Source organism: Myotis daubentonii, chromosome 7, assembly GCF_963259705.1.
Source record: "Myotis daubentonii chromosome 7, mMyoDau2.1, whole genome shotgun sequence".
Taxonomy (NCBI): Eukaryota; Metazoa; Chordata; class Mammalia; order Chiroptera; family Vespertilionidae; genus Myotis; species Myotis daubentonii.
In genome coordinates this window covers 54,784,048-54,803,947 of record NC_081846.1, presented here as the reverse complement: position 1 = coordinate 54,803,947, position 19,900 = coordinate 54,784,048, and the positions used below count along the sequence as shown (strand labels likewise).

At 44.8% G+C, this 19,900-nt stretch overlaps 2 protein-coding genes across 3 annotated transcripts in view; both read left to right on the top strand.

Moving 5' to 3' along the window:
- PSMD14 (proteasome 26S subunit, non-ATPase 14) overlaps positions 1-5,925 on the top strand; it is an 87,537-nt gene extending 81,612 nt beyond the window's left edge. For both annotated transcript variants that reach the window (XM_059704283.1, XM_059704282.1), the window contains 2 exons: positions 2,887-2,949; positions 5,200-5,925. In XM_059704283.1, coding sequence (XP_059560266.1) covers positions 2,887-2,949; positions 5,200-5,298 — 162 coding nt within the window. In that variant the 3' untranslated portion in view covers positions 5,299-5,925. The remainder of the gene's footprint in view (positions 1-2,886; positions 2,950-5,199) is intronic.
- Positions 5,926-9,711: 3,786 nt separating this feature from the next.
- TBR1 (T-box brain transcription factor 1) lies at positions 9,712-19,624 on the top strand. Its single transcript, XM_059704274.1, has 6 exons — positions 9,712-11,189; positions 11,768-11,922; positions 12,289-12,410; positions 13,000-13,158; positions 14,126-14,187; positions 17,148-19,624. The coding sequence occupies exons 1-6, from the start codon at positions 10,498-10,500 to the stop codon at positions 18,004-18,006; spliced, it is 2,049 nt and encodes a 682-aa protein (XP_059560257.1). The 5' UTR covers positions 9,712-10,497; the 3' UTR covers positions 18,007-19,624.
- The last annotated feature ends 276 nt before the right edge of the window (positions 19,625-19,900 follow it).

Below are 19,900 nucleotides of genomic sequence, written 5' to 3'. Positions count from 1 at the left end.
TGCTCCACTTCCCTTATGTTGGCTTCCATCCTTTAAATCGCTTCATGATTTCATGGTGATTGCTGCAGCTTTAGTAATCCCATCTGAGTTCTTGGCAACAGGGGGGAAAAAAGGAAGGGCAAAGAGGGATACCTCCCAGCTAAATCACTTCCCTTTCAGAATCCCTTCTGCAAGTCTCACCCAGCACTTCTGATTATATCTCAGTGGCAGAAAATTGAACACCCCTTGTTTTGAGGAAAGCTTTATAATGTAGTCTTCACCTGGGGGCATTTCTGCCTTTATAAAATCAGGGTTGCATTACAAAAGAAGAAAGGGAAGATGTATATTGAGTAGGCAACTACTAAGCTCTGCCATAGTAATTTTTTTCAACAAGCTGGACTATAACTTCTCTCTCTCTCTCTCTCTCTCTCTCACACACACACACACACACACACCATTTTATATCCCTATTTCATGTTATTACATTTTAAAATTGTGACTATAGAAAGCATGTACTTTAAATGGGATTATGACATGTTAGAGAGTAAACAAACAACATGTCAAAGGGGGAAAAAGAAGCCCAGGGAATAGTTATATGAATTGGAATAACAGACATGGTGTCATAAAACCAGAGGTTTAAAAGAGTAGAAGAGAAAAACACGTGTTGGAATAGCTCTAAGGTGTTCAGAAAATTCAAGAAAACTGAATCCATGGAACTCACTTGGTGGAGATTCTTAAAAGACTGTTAATGTACCAAAGATATAATCCATATTGTTAACGGATAGATAAATGGTAGAATTTGAGGTACAGGTTTTCCACTTGAGAAATGTGACCATAACCAGAAAAAAAGAGGACAAGGTTAATGAGTTTTGTAAAAGCCTCTTTGAGATCAAGGGTATGTCTGAGGGGTTTGTGATAACATAACAGACCAAATTCCAGGAATTTCTTAGAACTGTGCAGACCGTGCATGATGGGATAGCCATCTGGGGGTCTTTGTTGATAAACTGTTAAAAACGTTTCTAGTGTGAATAGCCACAAACATTTTCAGTGCTTTTTTGTTGGTTGAGTAAACCGAAGAGCACAAATGCAAAAGCAAAATTTGATGCCAAATCACAGAAGTTGCCATAAACACAGAAGTTCCCCTAGTGAGGACACTGCCTGTGCCTGAATTTCATTTGTTTCTGCTGCTACCATTTCTTAATTTTTCCTGGTGACTTGCCAGATTAGAATTATGAATGAAGACGAACTGGCCTTGCCCAAACGGTAGATGAAATGTAGGTAACTTAGGTAGATGGAGAAAATATTTTCGGGGGTTGATGTGGTGATCTGGTCTGTCTTAGAGTGTAAGAGATGTGCTTAATCTTTTGTCATGGAGGTTTGCAACCTTAGTATATGCCTAAATCTACAGCTGCTCCTCATTTTCCAGATGGCATCTATGGCTGGGAGTACTTTTTACCATCTGCACTTCTCAAAGAGTTTGTGAACTCTCTATTTTAATTATTGGAAATGGAAAAAACTAATTGGTAAAGTTGTTACATGTTGTAGAAGATTTTTAAAATTGAGTTTTTGCATTCTACTTAAGTTTTCATATAGGGTCAATGCTTTAAATGACGTTTGACTTTCATCTTTACATGTCTGCCATGTTCAATATTTGCAATACCCCAAAATACTCCATAATAACTATTTTGTACAGGGATTAGTATTTTGAGCCAAGTTCCAAAACTCTTGCCTCCTTCCAATACTGTAAAGTACTGTTGTTGGCAGAGCATAGAGCAGCTAACATTGAATGGTTATAGAGTACAAACTTATGTGAATTGTTCCATTCATCTAATACGTTTTCAAGTCAGTCGGTAAGGTATAGTGTCATAATTGTAAAAGTAATTGAGGGCAAACTTTATGTGTTGCAGTGTATTCATATATGAAAACATTAAGATAGAGAGAAGCAATTTCCTAGTTAGGAAATAATTTTTTAAATAGCCAAGAATAATATGAATGGCATCTGACTCTGAAAATGAACATATTCTCTATCTAGGGAATTCTGGATTTGGAGTGTTAACTTTATTTTTCCTTTTTGCAGTTTTATCAGTCATAAGTGTATTTCCTAATGATGTGTTGTAAATAAGTATACTGTAATAAGCAGTGAATACAATACTTATTTGCCATCTTTTTTTTTAGGCAGGTTCTACCAGGGAAATTCTCTAGATAGTTTGTCCATTTATAAAATTAGACACTTGCCATCTTTGCTCATTTTCAAGTTCTCTGTTTACAAAACTATTAAGAAGGTGTGAAATGCAGCCAAACTTCCCAGTTTATGGGAAATGTCTGATGATTGCATTTCCTACATGTTCATTGTTCACACATGAAGAAATTTGGCAGCTGCAAGATTATTAAGTTAGAGTATCCAAATCTAAACCTCACTGGGATTTTTTGGTTTCCTGCTTTCTGCCACCACCATCTCATCTGCTTTTGTAACCATATTTGTAGTACGTGCTATAGTGTTCTTTCTAAAGGTGGGTGATCCTTAAATTTGCTTTGTTTTCCATTTATCAAGTACTATGAATAAATCATAGACCAGGAGTTTATCTGATGTACTTCTTATCCTCCAGTTTAGCCATTCCTCAAAAAATTCCAGAACAGTTTCCAAATAGTTAACTGGTAGTCCAGTTTGGTATTTTCAGTGCCTTTTACATATTTCCTAAAATCTGTTGTCAAAATGATGGTGATGATAGTTTTCATTACCCTGAAGCATATTCTTAAGATTAGTAAAATTGCATTTTTGTTCAGTAAATTTCTTTAATAAAAGATTCTAGAATGAAAATTATGATAGCCATTATCTTTGATGATTATTCTGCAATGGGAAAACTAAACTTAATATTTGAAACTCTGTCCTTTGTGTTTCATTCACAGGCTGTAGAAGAAGAAGATAAGATGACACCTGAACAGCTGGCAATAAAGAATGTTGGCAAGCAGGTGAGGTGTACTGTAATAGGTTATACAGTCGCATAATAACACACTCTTGTAAAGTTAAAACTATTTTAGGGCCTATTTCCCGCCCCCCGCCCCCCCCCCCCTTCTGTTCAATCTACATTTCTCTTCTGTCATTTAAATGTGACACTAATTTTAAAATCATTGAATTATTCAATGTCATATTCTCTCTGCCACCTAAAGATAAGTAAATCACAAATATACCTGTGAGAGCTTTAGTGAAAATACCTTACTAGAAATAAATTAGGAAACTTGTGCCCTGAGTTAATTTTTAAGTATTATTTTTACTTGAAATAATCATAACATTGAAGATAATAGAATGGTAAATTAATTTCATATGTAACAGTATTTTAGCGATATAGTTTAACAATATGTAGGTACTGTTCCTGAGAAAACTTAGAGCCCTATTGGATTATACTGCATGATGAGAAAGGGTTTTAATTTTAAGTATTTGCTCTTTCACTTTTCTAAGATGAAATATATATTTTAGTTCCTCCTTCCTAAGGATTGGGGAGAGCACACTAACCAATTAAAAGAATCTACAGATTAATTAGACTGTTTTTTAAAGAATGTTGATTACATTTTTTCATTTCATGGAACATGGTTATCATATTGCTGATGTTGGCAGAATCTTGATATTTCAGATGCAAGACACTAAGCTGTCTTTGCTTGCAGCCATCCTACCATATGCTCTGATCCCATCACATCTCACAAGCTATGTAGGTTTGGGCCAGGACCATTCTTGGATGGGAAATCTCTAAGAATCACCCAGCTGCCACAAGAAGTAATGTAGATAACTGCGGGAAGTGTGTTACCAATTCACTACAAAACCAGTTACTCCAGTAGAGCAGTAGGGGCAAAGGTCTGACTTAAAAATATCACAGTGATGAAATTAAATCCCACTACATTCTGAATATTATAATTTAAAAACAACAAGAACCTTCAAAAACAAAAATGAAAAGTTGTTCATCTTATTCTTTCATCCTATGGGACATGGTCATCCCTATTGTCTTTTCCCACTACTTATTTTCATCTAATATATATTAAATCACCAACTTGAAGTGTGCACTGTATAAAATTCAGTAACTGGTTTTTTTTTTAAATTTCTCTGAAGCTTTAGTTTCTTGATGTGTAGGTTTTATATAATAGCAATAAATAAAAGGACTAAATTAAATGTATAATTGGCAAAGTGTAATAATCATCAGAATCATTTTTTAAAACAGAGTACTTCACTGGTTTGGCCTATTGCACAGCAAAAGCAAAACTGTCTGTATTGGAATTAGACCAATAATCATCTTCTCCTGCCAGTCTTTTTTTTTAGTCTTTTTCACCTAAAACACTCTAGGTCTTATTTCTGAAGTAAAGAAACTTTAATATTGCAGCCTAGTTACTTGACATTACTTGTAGCATGTTGTATCTCTGGATTGTTTAAAAAAATCAAATACATTGAAATTGTATTTTAGAAGAGAACAGCCAAGAAATAATTCCAGTAGTGAACATTTGCTTAAAGTTAGGAGTCTTGGGTATTTTAGCAATACTCATAAGAAAATAATGCTTTAATTGGAATATTTTTATTGTGTGCAATATTCTTTATTTCAAAGCTTTCATATTTAGCTGAAATACTTCATTCAGCTCAGCATTAAACATAAATATAAATTAAGATTTTAATTTATCTTCCTTTACTAAAATGCAATTTTTAGGCTGTTTTTAAAAATATATATTTTTATTGATTTTTAGAGAGGAAGGGAGAGAGAGAGGAACGTTGATATGAGAGTGAAACATTGATTGGCTGCCTCCTGCATGGCCCCCATCAGGGATCGATCCCACAACCCGGGCATGTGTCCTGACAGGGAATTGATCTGGCAATCCTTTGGTGCATGGGACGATGGAGCCATACTGGGCAGGGCTACTACAATGCAATTTTAAGTGTTTTTTTTTTAAACTCAGACATTTCAAATAGTGATTAATCACAAAAGCAATATGTAACTATATGTGTTTTCCAATGGTCTTAGGCGACCCCTGTGAAAGGGTCGTTCTACCCCGAAAGGGGTCGCGACCCACAGGTTGAGAACCGCTGGGTAATAGTATATTATGAATATTAAATTGTAAAATATATATCAATTTAGTTTGGCTTTCTTGACTGAATTTCATTAGGTACTGAAAAAAATCTAAGTAATTTGTCTACCAGTAATATGGTTCTTTTTTCTTTCTCTTTCCTTATTTTTTTTCTTTCAGGACCCCAAACGTCATTTGGAGGAACATGTGGATGTACTTATGACTTCAAATATTGTCCAGTGTTTAGCAGCTATGTTGGATACTGTCGTATTTAAATAAAGCAGTGCAGAAAGCTTTTAGTGATACTTTCAGTGTACATTACTCTATTGTTCCTAATACTCCAAATCAAGGGACCTCTGAAGGTGTATTTGGTTAAATGTAAGACATCTGGCATCGTTTGCAGCACTGTAACACCTTCAGTCTCAGTTGTGCAATTACTTCTGTTTCTTTAGTCAGGGTCTTTGCAGATTCCAAAGTTATATAAGAATACATCAAAGTGGACAAATTTTGTTAAGATCTCATTTAATATTTGAAGAAATCAGTAACACAAATATATTTTGATTGTTGCTTACAAAATAAAGTACATTTACAATCTATGTCTCCTGAGTTCTTTTTGGCACTGGGTGGAATTGACAGAATAACATTTGACAGTGCTTTAGAAATTTCATACTAAGATATGCTTCCCTGTGCATTTTAAGATTTTATAACACATAAAACATCAATGTGATAACAAAACATCTGAGTGGCTACCTCATTAGTGGGTAATGCAGAAAAATGCTGACATCTTTCATTTAAAGGATTTGTCACAAGTTAATTTTGTATAAACAATATATCTTGTTAACATACAGTCAGGATCTCAGAAGAGTGCAATTGAAGAAGGGGCAATTTTGATGTAAACTATCATTTTTTTTTTAAAAAAAAAGAGTACAATCCACCAATCATGTTGAGATTGTGTGGGAATTGCCTGCTGCAAATTCCACTGGACATAGAAAGTATACTGTATAATGTCTTCAGAAATGAGAAAAGTAGCCCGGCCAGTGCTGCCCAGTGGTTAAGCATCACCCTATGAACCAGTAGGTCACATTTCGATTCCCCATCAGGGCACATGCCTGGGTTGCGGGTTTGATTTCCAGTGTAGGGCATGCAGGAGGCAGCTTATCAGTGATCTTCTCTCATCATTGATGTTTCTATCTCTCCCTTTCCCTTCCTCTCTGAAATCAATAAAAATATTTAAAAGAGAGAAAACTAGCCATAATGTGAATTTAATATAATGAGCACATAAGCAATAATTTTGTTACTGTTTTCTCTCCTCTTTCTGTAACTTAGAAGTACTCAGTTTTCTGTTAAAGACAAAAATTTGACTAATGGCAGTTTTTGTAGATGACCCTATCCCACAGCCTGCTTCTAACCTGATGTTGTTCAGAACAAGTTCAGCCCCAAATACTCAATGGTACAGCACCATACTGGGTATCCCAAAGGGTGTTGGCAAAACATATGGAGACAAAGATTTAAGTCTTATTTGTACCTTCATGAAAATATGGCAAAAATGTTTAAAGGAGGTTTTACTTGGGCACTTAGGAGCTAGACTTAGCCTCTACTAGGGGTGGCATGCACGAAGAGGTAGGTAGAATTCTTGTCCTGTTTAAACAATTCCAGGCTCTTACTGCTTGCCTAATGAAAAGTTAGCGGAAACTAAAAGTGGAAATGTCTTAAATTTCCATTATATTTTGCAGCCTCTTTTTGGTGGAATAAGAGATATTCTGAACATTTCTTGCTTTTACTGTAGTTTCTTCTTTTAAATATGATGGTAGTATATTTTATGTAGGACATGTAATATGTATTAATTTCTTGGCATACAACTAATCATTTGTAATTAAAATATAAATGGAAGTTTTCCTTTTGCCTACTGTAAACTTGTGTGTGGCCTATTTTTTTGGATACGTGATTTTTTCCTTTACATAAATAAGGTTCTATGACTTATTTCACAATACTGTTCATTAGAGCTAGTCAGATTTTTTTTTTTTTTGTACAGTATGCCCTCAGAAGAAGGCCTCAGTAATGCAATGGCTATTCTCAACATTCTGTTTGGAAATGTTTTGGGGGTTTTTTTGGTTCCACTTAAGCCCCCTGAAAATACCTCCTGAGTGAGTGTGGTGACTGAGAAAGCTTACACGAGTCTCGTCTTTTTCCCTCTTATGTGATCACCTCATCTTCCTGGGCTCTCCACAGCCACATACCATTTTCTCTCTCTTGGTTCATGTTGGAGACATTCCCAATTTCAAAACAACATCAGAATCCCTTCCCTATCCCAAACCTACATTTTCTTTGTAGATTAGGATGCCCGAAAAAGCTCATTGAATACACCTTTGTCTCTGAATGTATTGCTATTTTAGCCACATTCTGATGGCACAGGCCCTTGGCACTGAAGTAACTTATTGAATCACAAGTTCAACAAGCCACTTTTCAGGTGTGCGTGTGCTTGTGTGACCTTTACACGTGTACTAAACATTAAAGTAGCACTAGAACAAAAAGTCTTGCTTTACTCTTAGACTAGTATGAGGGGCATTGAAAGTTCCAGCCTCACTGTTCAGTGTGATCTGCCTGGAACAGGAACACCTGGGACCTCTGGAAGCTTATTATATATACAGAATCCAGGCCCCACTCCAGACCTGAATCTTGGCATGGTTCATATGCAATTTAAAGTTTGCACTGCTCTGCATAAATATGGCTCAAAAGCAGGTGTGCTGATCCTGGGGCAAGCCTTAGTTTTCCTTCTTGAGTGTATGTAAATTGAAGGCATAGCCTGTATGTGATGAATCACTGAATTTCGTACTGATGGAGTGTACATGATCTAATTCTGAGGGACGTGCACTTCAACCTTTTCAATACTTTAACCTTTCCGTTTAGCATTCTTCATTTAAGAAATACACACAAAACAATTTAGGGTGCTGGGAATGACAGCCTCGAGAAGGAGCCCAGGTGGAAGAATCTCACCTTTTTGCTACACATGGAAGGCTCTGTGTCCTGCTGAGGAAGGAGTGGGTAACGAAGCAATGCAGAGGGCAGACACTCAGGGACAAAGAGTTTCATGGCCAAAGAAAAGGGAATACAAGAGTAGCTAAAATAGAGCCAACGCCTCTCAGAAACGGTGGTGGAAGGTAATGAGCAGAAAAAAACAAGTGGCAAATAGTCTCATAGCCACTGACTCCAATCCCGCAGCCCAACGCCTGCATAGTCAAGGCCCTGCTCGTTTATTAAGCTTGCAGGCAAGGAGCTGAGATATGCTTCTGAATGGAAAATTGGGTCTGGCTGTATTTTCTCCCAGAAAACTGTCTCGGCTTGAGTCTAGGACATCTGGTCCATCAACTTGTCCTGCCCAGGGCCTTGCTCGCGGCGCCCTGCTGGAGCCGCAGCTGGTGCCCTCTGCGGCGAAGGCGGCCAGCCCGCCTCGGCGCGCAGCCTGAGTTCAGCACAGCCCGACCTGAAAATGCGCCCGCCTAGGTTAGCCCCTCTCGCCCCTGCCCAGGACCCACCTATGTCCCCAGCACAGCCGTCCCTCCGGGAGCTGCTGGGGAAGAGAGACGCGCTCTTTCAAAGGCGCAGGCCACACCGGGTGGAGGTACCCATCCGTTCCTTAGGCGCGGGAAAGAGTGTGTGCCCCGGGCTCTGCGCCTTATGCCAACTGCTCGCGCTCCCTCAGTTTACCCGGAGGCTCCCTCTCAGGATCGCCAGGGTCCTGGGAGCCTCCTCTCGGGCCGCTCGGGGACCCCACACTATGAGCCCCAGTCCCAGCAGCGCCCCGCGCGGAGCCGCCGCCTGCCGGCCAGCTCGCGGGGCGGAGTGAGCTCGGGTGCGAGGCTGCTCCATACTCCCGCGCGGCTCCGCGTCCCGGGGGAAGCGGCAGGAGGGCCGGTCCGCGGGTGCCGTGCCAGGGGGAGCCGATTTGGGCGCATAAAGTGTCTGCTGCTCTTGGCCCTCCGGTCCGGCGCGGTCCGGGCAGGGGCTGGCTCCTCTGCAGACCGAGTACTAGATTTCTTCTACACCTGCGGTTGCGTTGGGCCTCGTGCTAGATATTTATGCCAACATCCTTTAAATTGCTTCTTTTCTCAATTTCTCCTCCGATTCTTCGCATTTTAAAATTATTGGCATGGGTTCTTTTCCTCTCCAGATTATATAAACACTGCGCGCACGCGCGTGCACATACACCACACACACACACACACACACACACACACACACACACACACACACGTCTTCAGCAGCGATCGCTGTGTTGACACCACTTCCACTCTGTCTCCACAGATCAGTGCTTCTAACGAACCCATTTGCAGGAGGACGCGGCCCTTTCCTTTTCTGGTGAGGCTTTTGAACCTGTCGCTAAGGCAGTACCTTGGAGAGAATGTCGTGCAGTGAGACGCGAGGGATGCGGGGCGCCTGCCCCCAGTTAGATGCTCTTCAGATAACATGCAACCAAGCTCGCTGATAAAATATTTAGTGAAGACCTCTTAAACGTCACTGCAAGTACAGTAAGGCACTTCAATCCGACAGCTTATGATTATTTTAAAACTTAAAAAGATCATAGGTTCTCACTGTTCTGTGCTCACCCAAGAAACCGAACCTTCCGGAGGTCGGTGGATGGGTGAGTGAGTTGCTGCTTTTCGCCCCCACTTCTCCCTCTTCCCGCCCACTTTCATCTCTGTGACTCTCCGCAGCAGTGATTTATTTACTTAGGAATTTAAAAGGTGTATGTTGGGGTGGGGGTCGCCGAGGACACACAGGACTGGCTCAGGTGTTGTGTGCTTCTGTATTAACTGGAAAAGACAGATTCTGGAACTTTTACAGGGCGAGAAGAGGCCACCAGCTCGCGCTTTGTATACTTTGCACTTGAAATCGTTACATTCAACTGAATATTTGGCTCATTCAGATCCGAAGTCTCCTAGCATCGTCAAATTCCCTCCTCCGCCCCTCAGCTCGAAAGGAGGAATGGGGTGGGGGGTAGGAAAATGGTTAGTAAATCGCACGTCTTTGAATCTTCCTAAAGCAGTGGTCACAAAGCTTAAAGGTGACACAACAGTGCTCACGTAAAACCAACACACATTCCCCACCCCCCACCCCAAGTCAACAATAAAATCATCCCCTTCAATTTGCCATGATCATCGCGACCAGGAGCCAGGTGATTATCCTAATTAATGTCTATCTAATTAAATTACTGTCAGCAGTTAACCAATGGCAGGAGCCGTTTCATCGGCTGCACAAGCAGCAAGATCAAAAGTGAGCGAGCCTTTTCTGATTGCTGCATAGTGTCAATTGGCCAATCTCTTCTCCCAGGAGAAAAAAAAAAAGTAAATCAAACCTTTGGGAAGCATTCGCTGGATGAAGTGCTTTCTGCCTACTGAGGGGGTCTGTGGATTTCTAGTTTATGATAAATAGGACTTTAAAAATCAGGGACAGGAGGGCGAGTGTTCAGGTTCTAGAGCTATGCAGCTGGAGCACTGCCTTTCTCCTTCTATCATGCTCTCCAAGAAATTTCTCAATGTGAGCAGCAGCTACCCACATTCAGGCGGATCTGAGCTTGTCTTGCACGATCATCCCATTATCTCGACGACTGACAACCTGGAGAGAAGTTCACCTTTGAAAAAAATTACCAGGGGGATGACGAATCAGTCAGATACAGACAATTTTCCTGACTCCAAGGACTCACCAGGGGACGTCCAGAGAAGTAAACTCTCTCCTGTCTTGGAGGGGGTCTCTGAGCTTCGTCACAGTTTCGATGGCTCTGCTGCAGATCGCTACCTCCTCTCTCAGTCTAGCCAGCCACAGTCCGCGGCCACTGCTCCCAGTGCCATGTTCCCGTACCCCGGCCAGCACGGACCCGCGCACCCCGCCTTCTCCATTGGCAGCCCCAGCCGCTACATGGCCCACCACCCAGTCATCACCAACGGAGCCTACAACAGCCTCCTGTCCAACTCGTCACCGCAGGGCTACCCCGCGGCCGGCTACCCCTACCCACAGCAGTACGGCCACTCCTACCAAGGAGCCCCGTTCTACCAGTTCTCCTCCACGCAGCCCGGGCTTGTGCCCGGCAAAGCGCAGGTGTACCTGTGCAACAGGCCCCTTTGGCTGAAATTTCACCGGCACCAAACGGAGATGATCATCACCAAACAGGGAAGGTAAATGCTACGTCCTCGGCTGCCGCTACTCCTGGGGCGGCCCGGGGCAAGTTGTGACCGCCGCGGCTGCGAGGATTCGGGATCGGGAGCCGAGTGGAAGGCGCTCTGGTGCTCCCTAGAGTTGGCTGGTTTTGGAGAAGGGGGAAGTGGAAGGTAGAACCACCGCGGTGATGTTGGGGGTGGGGGGATCCCTCTCCAGAAAGGTGGTCGGAAAGGCAGTCAGTGGGCAGAGAAAGGCGAAAGCGAAGGAGAGACCGGGCCAGCGGCCGCGAGTGGGGAGGGACGCCGGGATGCACGACAGGTGGAAATGCGGGTCGCCAGCCTTGCTCTCCACCTAGGCGGCCATACCTGCCGGCTCCCCACGCCGGCGCACCGGCCGGACCCCCACCCCGGGCTTCGGCCGCGCTTCTGTCCCTTCCCCACACCCCCTTTCTAACCCCGCAAACATTCGCTACCGACGCTGAGCGAACAAGTTTTGCTTTGCTATCTGGCGCCGCGCTTCTTGCTTTTAATCTTTAACATTTATGTTTTCCTCCTTGTTTTCTTTCTTTCTCCCCCCCCCCCTTTAATTTAAATAGGCGCATGTTTCCTTTTTTAAGTTTTAACATTTCTGGTCTCGATCCCACGGCTCATTACAATATTTTTGTGGATGTGATTTTGGCGGATCCCAATCACTGGAGGTTTCAAGGAGGCAAATGGGTTCCTTGCGGCAAAGCGGACACCAATGTGCAAGGCAAGTCCTTCCAATTAACACGTTTCCCTGACACTTACTTAGGTGAGAATGATTAATTAAAGCCTTTGTGGACTGGCTCGGGCGACTTTTAAAACGATCGGCCAATGACTTCTAAAAGGAAATGAGGGGGACAGGGGGACAGACAGAAGGGGGAAGGATTATCCAAAAGCTATTTTAATAGGGTGCCCAGTTAATCGGAAGAAAGGCGGCCTAAAAAGCCCCCCGCTAATGGGCCTCTACGTGGAATGGAATAAGGTGTGTGTGTGTGTGTCTGTGTGTGTGTGTGTGTGTGTGTGTCCTACGCATCGAGGAGTTGGGACTGGGCAGTGCCCGGGGCATATGTAAACAACATATTTCTTTCTCTAGGAAATCGGGTCTATATGCATCCGGATTCCCCCAACACGGGGGCTCACTGGATGCGCCAGGAAATCTCTTTTGGAAAATTAAAACTTACAAACAACAAAGGAGCTTCAAACAACAACGGGCAGGTCAGTGGCTCAAGCGCTATTCTCTCTCTCTCTCTCTCTCTCTCTCTCTCTCTCTCTCTCTCTCTCTCACACACACACACACACACACACACACACACACACTCGCCCCCTCAACATTCAGTTCATTAGTTAAATCAGCATGAAAAACTGGGTACATGTTTCTTTGCTTCATTAAAAAGACTTTTAAAATTATATTTTCACCCTCCAAAATTATATTAAATCATCTATAAAGCTGTTCTCCTCGCCCCCCTGCCCAGTTTCCGAGTTCATGACCTAACCAAGTACGAACACGATTGATTTCGAGAAGGAAACCCGCAGGACCTGCAGATTTGAAAATCTTTGTTTTCTCGCTCAAGGAGGAAGGACTAGGAGAAGGGCCCCGAGGCTCGGGCGCTCGGGTGGGTTCTCCTCCTGCGCTCGGCGGTCCCTGCTCCCAGAGGAGCGCGGCCGGTCCGCTCCGGCTCGCGGGTCACCAGCCGGCGAGACCCGAGGCCCTGTAGCCCCGGGGCGGGCCCCTTCGGGCCTCCGCAGCCCCGCGCACACCGCGTTAACGCGCCGCCCGGCGCTTCCCTTTCTCTCGGCGGGACAGATGGTGGTTCTGCAGTCCTTGCACAAGTACCAGCCCCGCCTGCATGTGGTGGAAGTGAACGAGGACGGCACGGAGGACACCAGCCAGCCCGGCCGCGTGCAGACGTTCACTTTCCCAGAAACGCAGTTCATCGCGGTCACCGCCTACCAGAACACGGACGTAAGGAGTGCGGGCTGGGGGCTGGGCGCGGGGCGGTGGCACCTCTTCCCCGGCGCCGCCAGCCCGGCTGGGCTGGGGCACCAACATGGGCCACAGCTGGCTCTGCTGAGCCTTTTAGACAAGGCGTGGGGGCCTGCGGCGCACCTCCCCTAGATACCTGGCCGGTGGAATTCACGTCTCTGTGGCGGGTCATGCGGGCCACCTTTGAGGTGCTCAGGAGTTCTAGGGCCCCTTTTCTTTGGAATATTTTATTTAGTTCTCAAACTAGAACAAATTTAAATATGCCTTTTTTAAAAAGCTCTCTTTCCTTTAGAAAACAAGCAGATTTTACCCTGCATTTTATATTTTATTCTTGGCAATCTGTGGCATTACCTAATATATATATAATCTCAGAATTGATGGCTGAATCAAACATCACTTTTGGGGAGCAAAAGAACATACTAATTCATATATGTAAAACTACAATAAATTAAATTACTGTGGGCCATGGAATGAATTTTCTAGCTCTTGACCTCTTGAGCATTTGCAAGTTTGCAAAAACCAAAACTGACTTTAAGATACAACTTGTCTGTTTGGTTGTGACTCAGAAGCATCCAACTTTTAAAAATATGGTGAAACGTTTAAAATAGGCAATTTTGGTGATTAATTCAAGTACCCCTTAGAGATTTTTGTCTCAGTAAGTGCATTATGTGTAACAAGCATTTAAAAAAATGTGCATTTGAACCAATTTAGAGCACATAGGAGAGCTAATGGAAAGCAGTGCTTTAGTTTTGGGCATCATTGATTTAAAGATGTTCCTCATAACTTTCATGATAATCCCCCCCCCTTTCCACCCATGCCCTCAACTTTTTCATGAAATCATAGGCCTTAAGCCCCTATAAAAAGTGGCAGATGATATATCCTCAAACACCCAATCCTCCTGTATGGAAGGTGAGATCATATTAATCTTTTTTTCCCTCTTTCCCAGATTACACAACTGAAGATAGACCACAACCCCTTTGCAAAAGGATTTCGGGATAATTATGACACGTAAGTAATTTTGCTCCTTTCTTCTCAAATAGTTGTGGAATTGGGCTTTAGGTCAAAGGTGGATTGTTATGTGCAAGGTTTTTGGAAGCTAGAATGTGTGAAGACAAGGTTGTTTTCCAGGTTTCCCCTCTCCCTTTTGTCGACTCCCTTTCTCTCTGGCTTAGTTCTCCAGCAGTTTTGGTCAAAGGTTTCCTCCACCTATTTTTAGCCTCCTTATAAATTGCAGAGTTGTTGGGGGGCCTCTGAGACCGGCTGGCTGGCAGGGGAAGCTGCCCTGGTTCCCGGGTGCGGGTGGAGTTGTATGTGGCGCTGCAGATGCTCAGCTCAGACTGTCTGTGTCTGAAACCTCCCGATTCTGTCTGAAAGTGCATGTGGCTCTGGCAGTTGTTACAGCCTCCTTGGCATATGTGACTTTTATTTACCCATCTTCAAGTTTTGTGTAATAGCGTTTCCTGTGTGAGTTTACTATGGACTGAATAAAAATGTGCACCCACCAGAGGCAAATTCATGAGCAGAGCCACTCCAAAGTAATTTCAGGCTCTGAGAAGGATCCGGGTGCTGTTGCTGTGTGTTATTTATAAGCTTTGAGAGAAAAATATTTCCTCTTACATGTGTTTTAATGAAAAGTGTTGGTTCCCTTTTCTCCAAGCCTCCCTTACCTATCTCCATTTATTTTCTGCCAACATGCTGTCCTCTGGGGCAACTGCAGGTGTATACAGTGCTCTCTGTGCTTGTTCTAGCATTCTTGCTCAGAGACCTGGTATAGTGCCTAAGAGTTCAGATAGCGTTACACAGCAAAATCTATTCTAGATTGTGGGGATTCCCATACCTTTTCCTGACCATAAAAGGGAAGGGTACATACATTTTAACTTCACGGCTTGCATTAAGTGCCTGGGATAGAGCTACAAAATTGAAGATGTGTTTGATTAAAAATAGATTAAATTTATAGAGAAAGAGACAAATGGCTGCTTCTATTCCATCTCCAGGTAGATACCAACCTTCTTTTCTGTTTTTTTAAAATAACAAATTGTGCATCCTTCAAAATTAGTTCAAAGGAAGCAAGCGTCACCTATGACTACCCAGAATAAAAACTTGGCTACTCTAGTCCTCCCAGTCTAAAAAGGTGGACCCGGCACAGTGGAAAGTGTGTGGCCCAGGAGACCAGAGATATTGGAGTCTGTACTGGGGGGGGGGGTCTTGTAGATTTTGAGCTTTTAATTCTGTTGTGAACATCTGTTCCGAAGCATTTTATTTTGCACAAATCAATTCAGTAATCCCGAGTGGGTTGGGACCTGGATGGGCTTCTAAACCGTGTCTTTTGCGGACTGTTTTTCTTTTTCTTTTAAAATATCGTGGTGGTAAACAGAAAAGACATTTGCACCTTGCTGGTTATGTTCCCTTTCTGACTCCTTCTACTTCCCTTATTTGAAACTGGACTGAAATTTCAGGAGGGAAATTTTGTGCAGTAAACAAAATGGACCTGAGCAGCTGCAGAGTGGCCTCACCTGCCCCTCCTCTGGCTGACCTCAGTCAGGAAAACCAGTTCCCTTTGATTGGTAAATCACTATGTGCTTCTTTACCTATACGAAGGGAATGGACACTAGCTTTTTAGGGGTTCATGACATCTCCCTTTCCACTGTTCTGTCGGTGATTTGGGCATCGCCAACTCCTGGAGAAACAGGGAGAGCAATAAGAGTTTAGGGGGAGCAGCGGGATGCTTGGCCACTCACCAGGGGATCTCCTCCCCAAGGGCTTAAGGTCTGACAAAAATGAGGCTCTCTTTCAAAACAGTCTGCTGATTAAATATTAAAACATTTAAGTGTGAGCTAAATAAAAAGAGAGGCATGTGTGTATGTGTCTGAGAAAACACTTCTACCAATCTTGATCCAATCTCTGGTTCCCTCTCAATTCTGATGGGATTTTCTAGGCCCAGGGCCTAGAGTTAGTTTTTGATTGTTTTATCTAAGGTGATTCCCAGTAACACAATTACTGTCTGGGCAGTTAGCTATAGGGCAAGTTATTCAACTTCCCCTGGCCTCAGTGTTTTCATCTGTAGAGTGGGGGTAATGATGGTACCTAACTCCAAGGATTATTGTGATAGTTAAGTAAATCACCATTTGTACAGTCCTAGACAACAGTGCCTGGCACATGGTCAAGTTGCATGAGGGTTAGCTATTATTGGTGGGAGATTGCTTGGAGGAAGTGGACAACTGTCCTCTAAGAGTCTGCCCCAAAGTACTTAAAAAACAACAACAAACCAATAAGGGAATCCAAAACTGGGCAGAGAAGGCCAGAGTAAAGAATACTTTTTCTTTGTAAAAGAATTTATTGATTGTTGACTTTGTTTCCAAATAGTCATTCTTGTTTGTACCGGTAGAGGTGGGGGCTAAAGGGTCTCACAAGACAGTCAGTACTCTGGACGCTTCCAGCAGCCACCCTCGGGTCTCAGGCGGCTGGTGGAGGCCAGATTTTAATGGTTGCAACTGGGACGGCCAGCAGGTGTGTCAATAGGAAGAAAGCGGTTTTAAAAGGGCGGAGGCGTGGGTCTCTTGGTTAGAAATTTGGTTCAGGAACTCTCTCCGCAGCGGAAAGGCCCACTGGGCAGATAACACCTTAGTCCCTGGGGTAACCTGCCATGATGTGCACGCGGATTGGAGGTGCGGGATGGGAACCCGCTGCGGTGCTCCTCTCTTGGTCCCCTGAACACTCGGCGAGTGTGAGAGCCGGGGACAAGGAAAGCCTTCCTCTGGATCTGCTTCATTTCGGGGCAGATTGCTCCCTTTTTAATTCCACGATTTATTTGGGAGAGCCGACAGGTCTGTGACCTTTTGCCTCCATCCTGGATGGCCAGTTTCAGATGGAGCGTGCGGGGCTGGGCGAAACGTGGCGTCCTTTCCTCCCGTCCCCCCCGCAGGGACCTCTGCGCCACCCCGGGTTCTCTCTCTCTCCTTCCCTCGCAGGATCTACACGGGCTGCGACATGGACCGCCTGACCCCCTCGCCCAACGACTCCCCGCGCTCGCAGATCGTGCCCGGAGCGCGCTACGCCATGGCCGGCTCCTTCCTGCAGGACCAGTTCGTCAGCAACTACGCCAAGGCCCGCTTCCACCCGGGCGCGGGCGCGGGCCCCGGGCCGGGCACGGACCGCAGCGTGCCGCACACCAACGGGCTGCTGTCGCCCCAGCAGGCCGAGGACCCGGGCGCGCCGTCGCCGCAGCGCTGGTTCGTGACGCCGGCCAACAACCGGCTGGACTTCGCCGCCTCGGCCTACGACACGGCCACGGACTTCGCGGGCAACGCGGCCACGCTGCTGTCGTACGCGGCGGCCGGCGTGAAGGCGCTGCCCCTGCAGGCGGCCGGCTGCACGGGCCGCCCGCTCGGCTACTACGCCGACCCGTCGGGCTGGGGCGCGCGCAGCCCCCCGCAGTACTGCGGCGCCAAGTCGGGCTCGGTGCTGCCCTGCTGGCCCAACAGCGCCGCGGCCGCCGCGCGCATGGCCGGCGCCAACCCCTACCTGGGCGAGGAGGCCGAGGGCCTGGCGGCCGAGCGCTCGCCGCTGCCGCCCGGCGCCGCCGAGGACGCCAAACCCAAGGACCTGTCCGACTCCAGCTGGATCGAGACGCCCTCCTCCATCAAATCCATCGACTCGAGCGACTCGGGGATTTACGAGCAGGCCAAGCGGAGGCGGATCTCGCCCGCCGACACGCCGGCGTCCGAGAGCTCGTCGCCGCTCAAGAGCGAGGTGCTGGCCCAGCGGGACTGCGAGAAGAACTGCGCCAAGGACCTGGGCAGCTACTACGGCTTCTACTCGCACAGCTAGGCCGGCCCTGCCCGCCCGGCCCCGCGCCCCCGCCGGCCCCTCCCGGCTCTGCCCGGCGCCTCCTCCCCGCCCCCACCCTGCGCACCCCCTCGTGTCAGTGGACCCGCGATGGCCGCCCGCAGCGGAGGTGACTGTAACCTGTGTTGGCACAGCAGTCTCTGCAGTGAGCGCACCGACCTTCCACTTTGCTGTAAACCGTTTGGTTTTCCCACTTCCTCTCCTTCTGTGAAGTTATACTCCACGCACACTTCTCTCCCATCCCCCCCCCTCCTTGTCTTTTCCTCGCCCCCTCCTTCTAGTTCTTGTCATGCAACTCTTCACCTTTGGGAGACCTGGGGCAGCCTGTCAGGCAGCAGCGATTCCGACCCGTCGGTCTCGGCCTCCCCATGAACCCTAGGATGTTGACTCTAGAACCTGGATCCACCCAGCGCGTCCTTTCTTATCCCCGAATGGATGGATGGATGGATGGTAGGGATGTTAATACTTTTAGTGGAACAAAGCCTGTGAAATGATTGTATATAGTGTTAATTTACTGTAATGAATGGCTAGTTTTTATTCTCATCGTCAAGGCACAAAACCAGTTCCTGCTTAACCTTTTCATTCATTTCTTTGCCTTTTTCTCCACCCACCTCTCCCCCTTTAACTTTTTTTTTTTTTCTTGAGAGATAATTAACAATATCCTAAGAGGCTCTGGAAACCTGAAATACTTGATAGATATAATGATGAGTTTCTCACTTCTCCTCAATCCATTGCATGAAGTAATTGCTCTGTGCCCTCATGCACACAAGTAGCTACGGAGAACCCGGCCAGACACCTGAGAAGGACAGGTGTCTGTTCCTAGGCAAGTCCATTAAGCGGCATGAAGCCTGCAAAGCAAAGTTAACTGGAATTGTATGTTTCCCCCTCCTTCCTTCTAAATAGAATAGCTCAACATAGCAATATTATTTTGCCTTATTTGTTTTTCCCCAAAGTGCCAAATTCATGACTGGTCTGTGCAGGTGCCAAATATGCTGACAAACTGTTTCTGAAAATCTTTTCAGCCCCCCCCTCCACCTTTATATGCTGTAAATCTTTGTAATGACGATTCCCCTAATCATATAGATGACTGAATTGTTGGTAACTATAGTGTAGTCTAGTGAAGATGAATTGTGAGTTGTATATTTTACTGCATTTTAGTTTTGAAAATGATTCCCCCACTACCTAGAAACAGCTGCAATTTGACTTTCTTGGGAAAACACTAGCATTAATGCAAGTAAGACTGATTCTCTCCCTTCTAAGTCTTGTTATATTTGATAAGAAACATTTATCTCCCTGGAAATAGATTAGTAAGATTTCTAATGTTGTGTAGCAAGCCTATACTTTTTTTGTATTTTAAAATTAATGTGAAATATGCATCATACACAATATTCAATCTAGATTCCAGTCCATGGGGGGATTTTTCCTAATAGGAATTCAGGGTCTAAACGTGTGTATACTTTGGCTCTCCTGTAAATCCAATGTTGTGATTTTTATATTTGTTTCGTTTTGTCTGTGAACTGAATAATTTATACAAGTACACACTCCATTGAGAAATGTTTTGTTTTTTGCTCGTTTGTATCGTCTGTGTACAACAAGTAAAATAAATCTGGTAAAACACTATGGTGTTTGAAAGCAGTTTACAGTTTGAGAATAATTTAATTATTATAGGCAGTAACTTTTAAGGGTTAAGGAAGAATGACCCGTCCCCACTCCAGTATGGGGCAGTCTGTTTGATGGGAACCACCTCCCATTCCCCTCTTAAGTTCTTTTTATAGCATTGCCAGTGAATCCCTTTTCCTTCTTATTTACAGTTACTTAGCTCCCTGAGTCATTTCACTTGGTTGCACTCATTTTTTTCCCCCCTCAGGAAAATGTA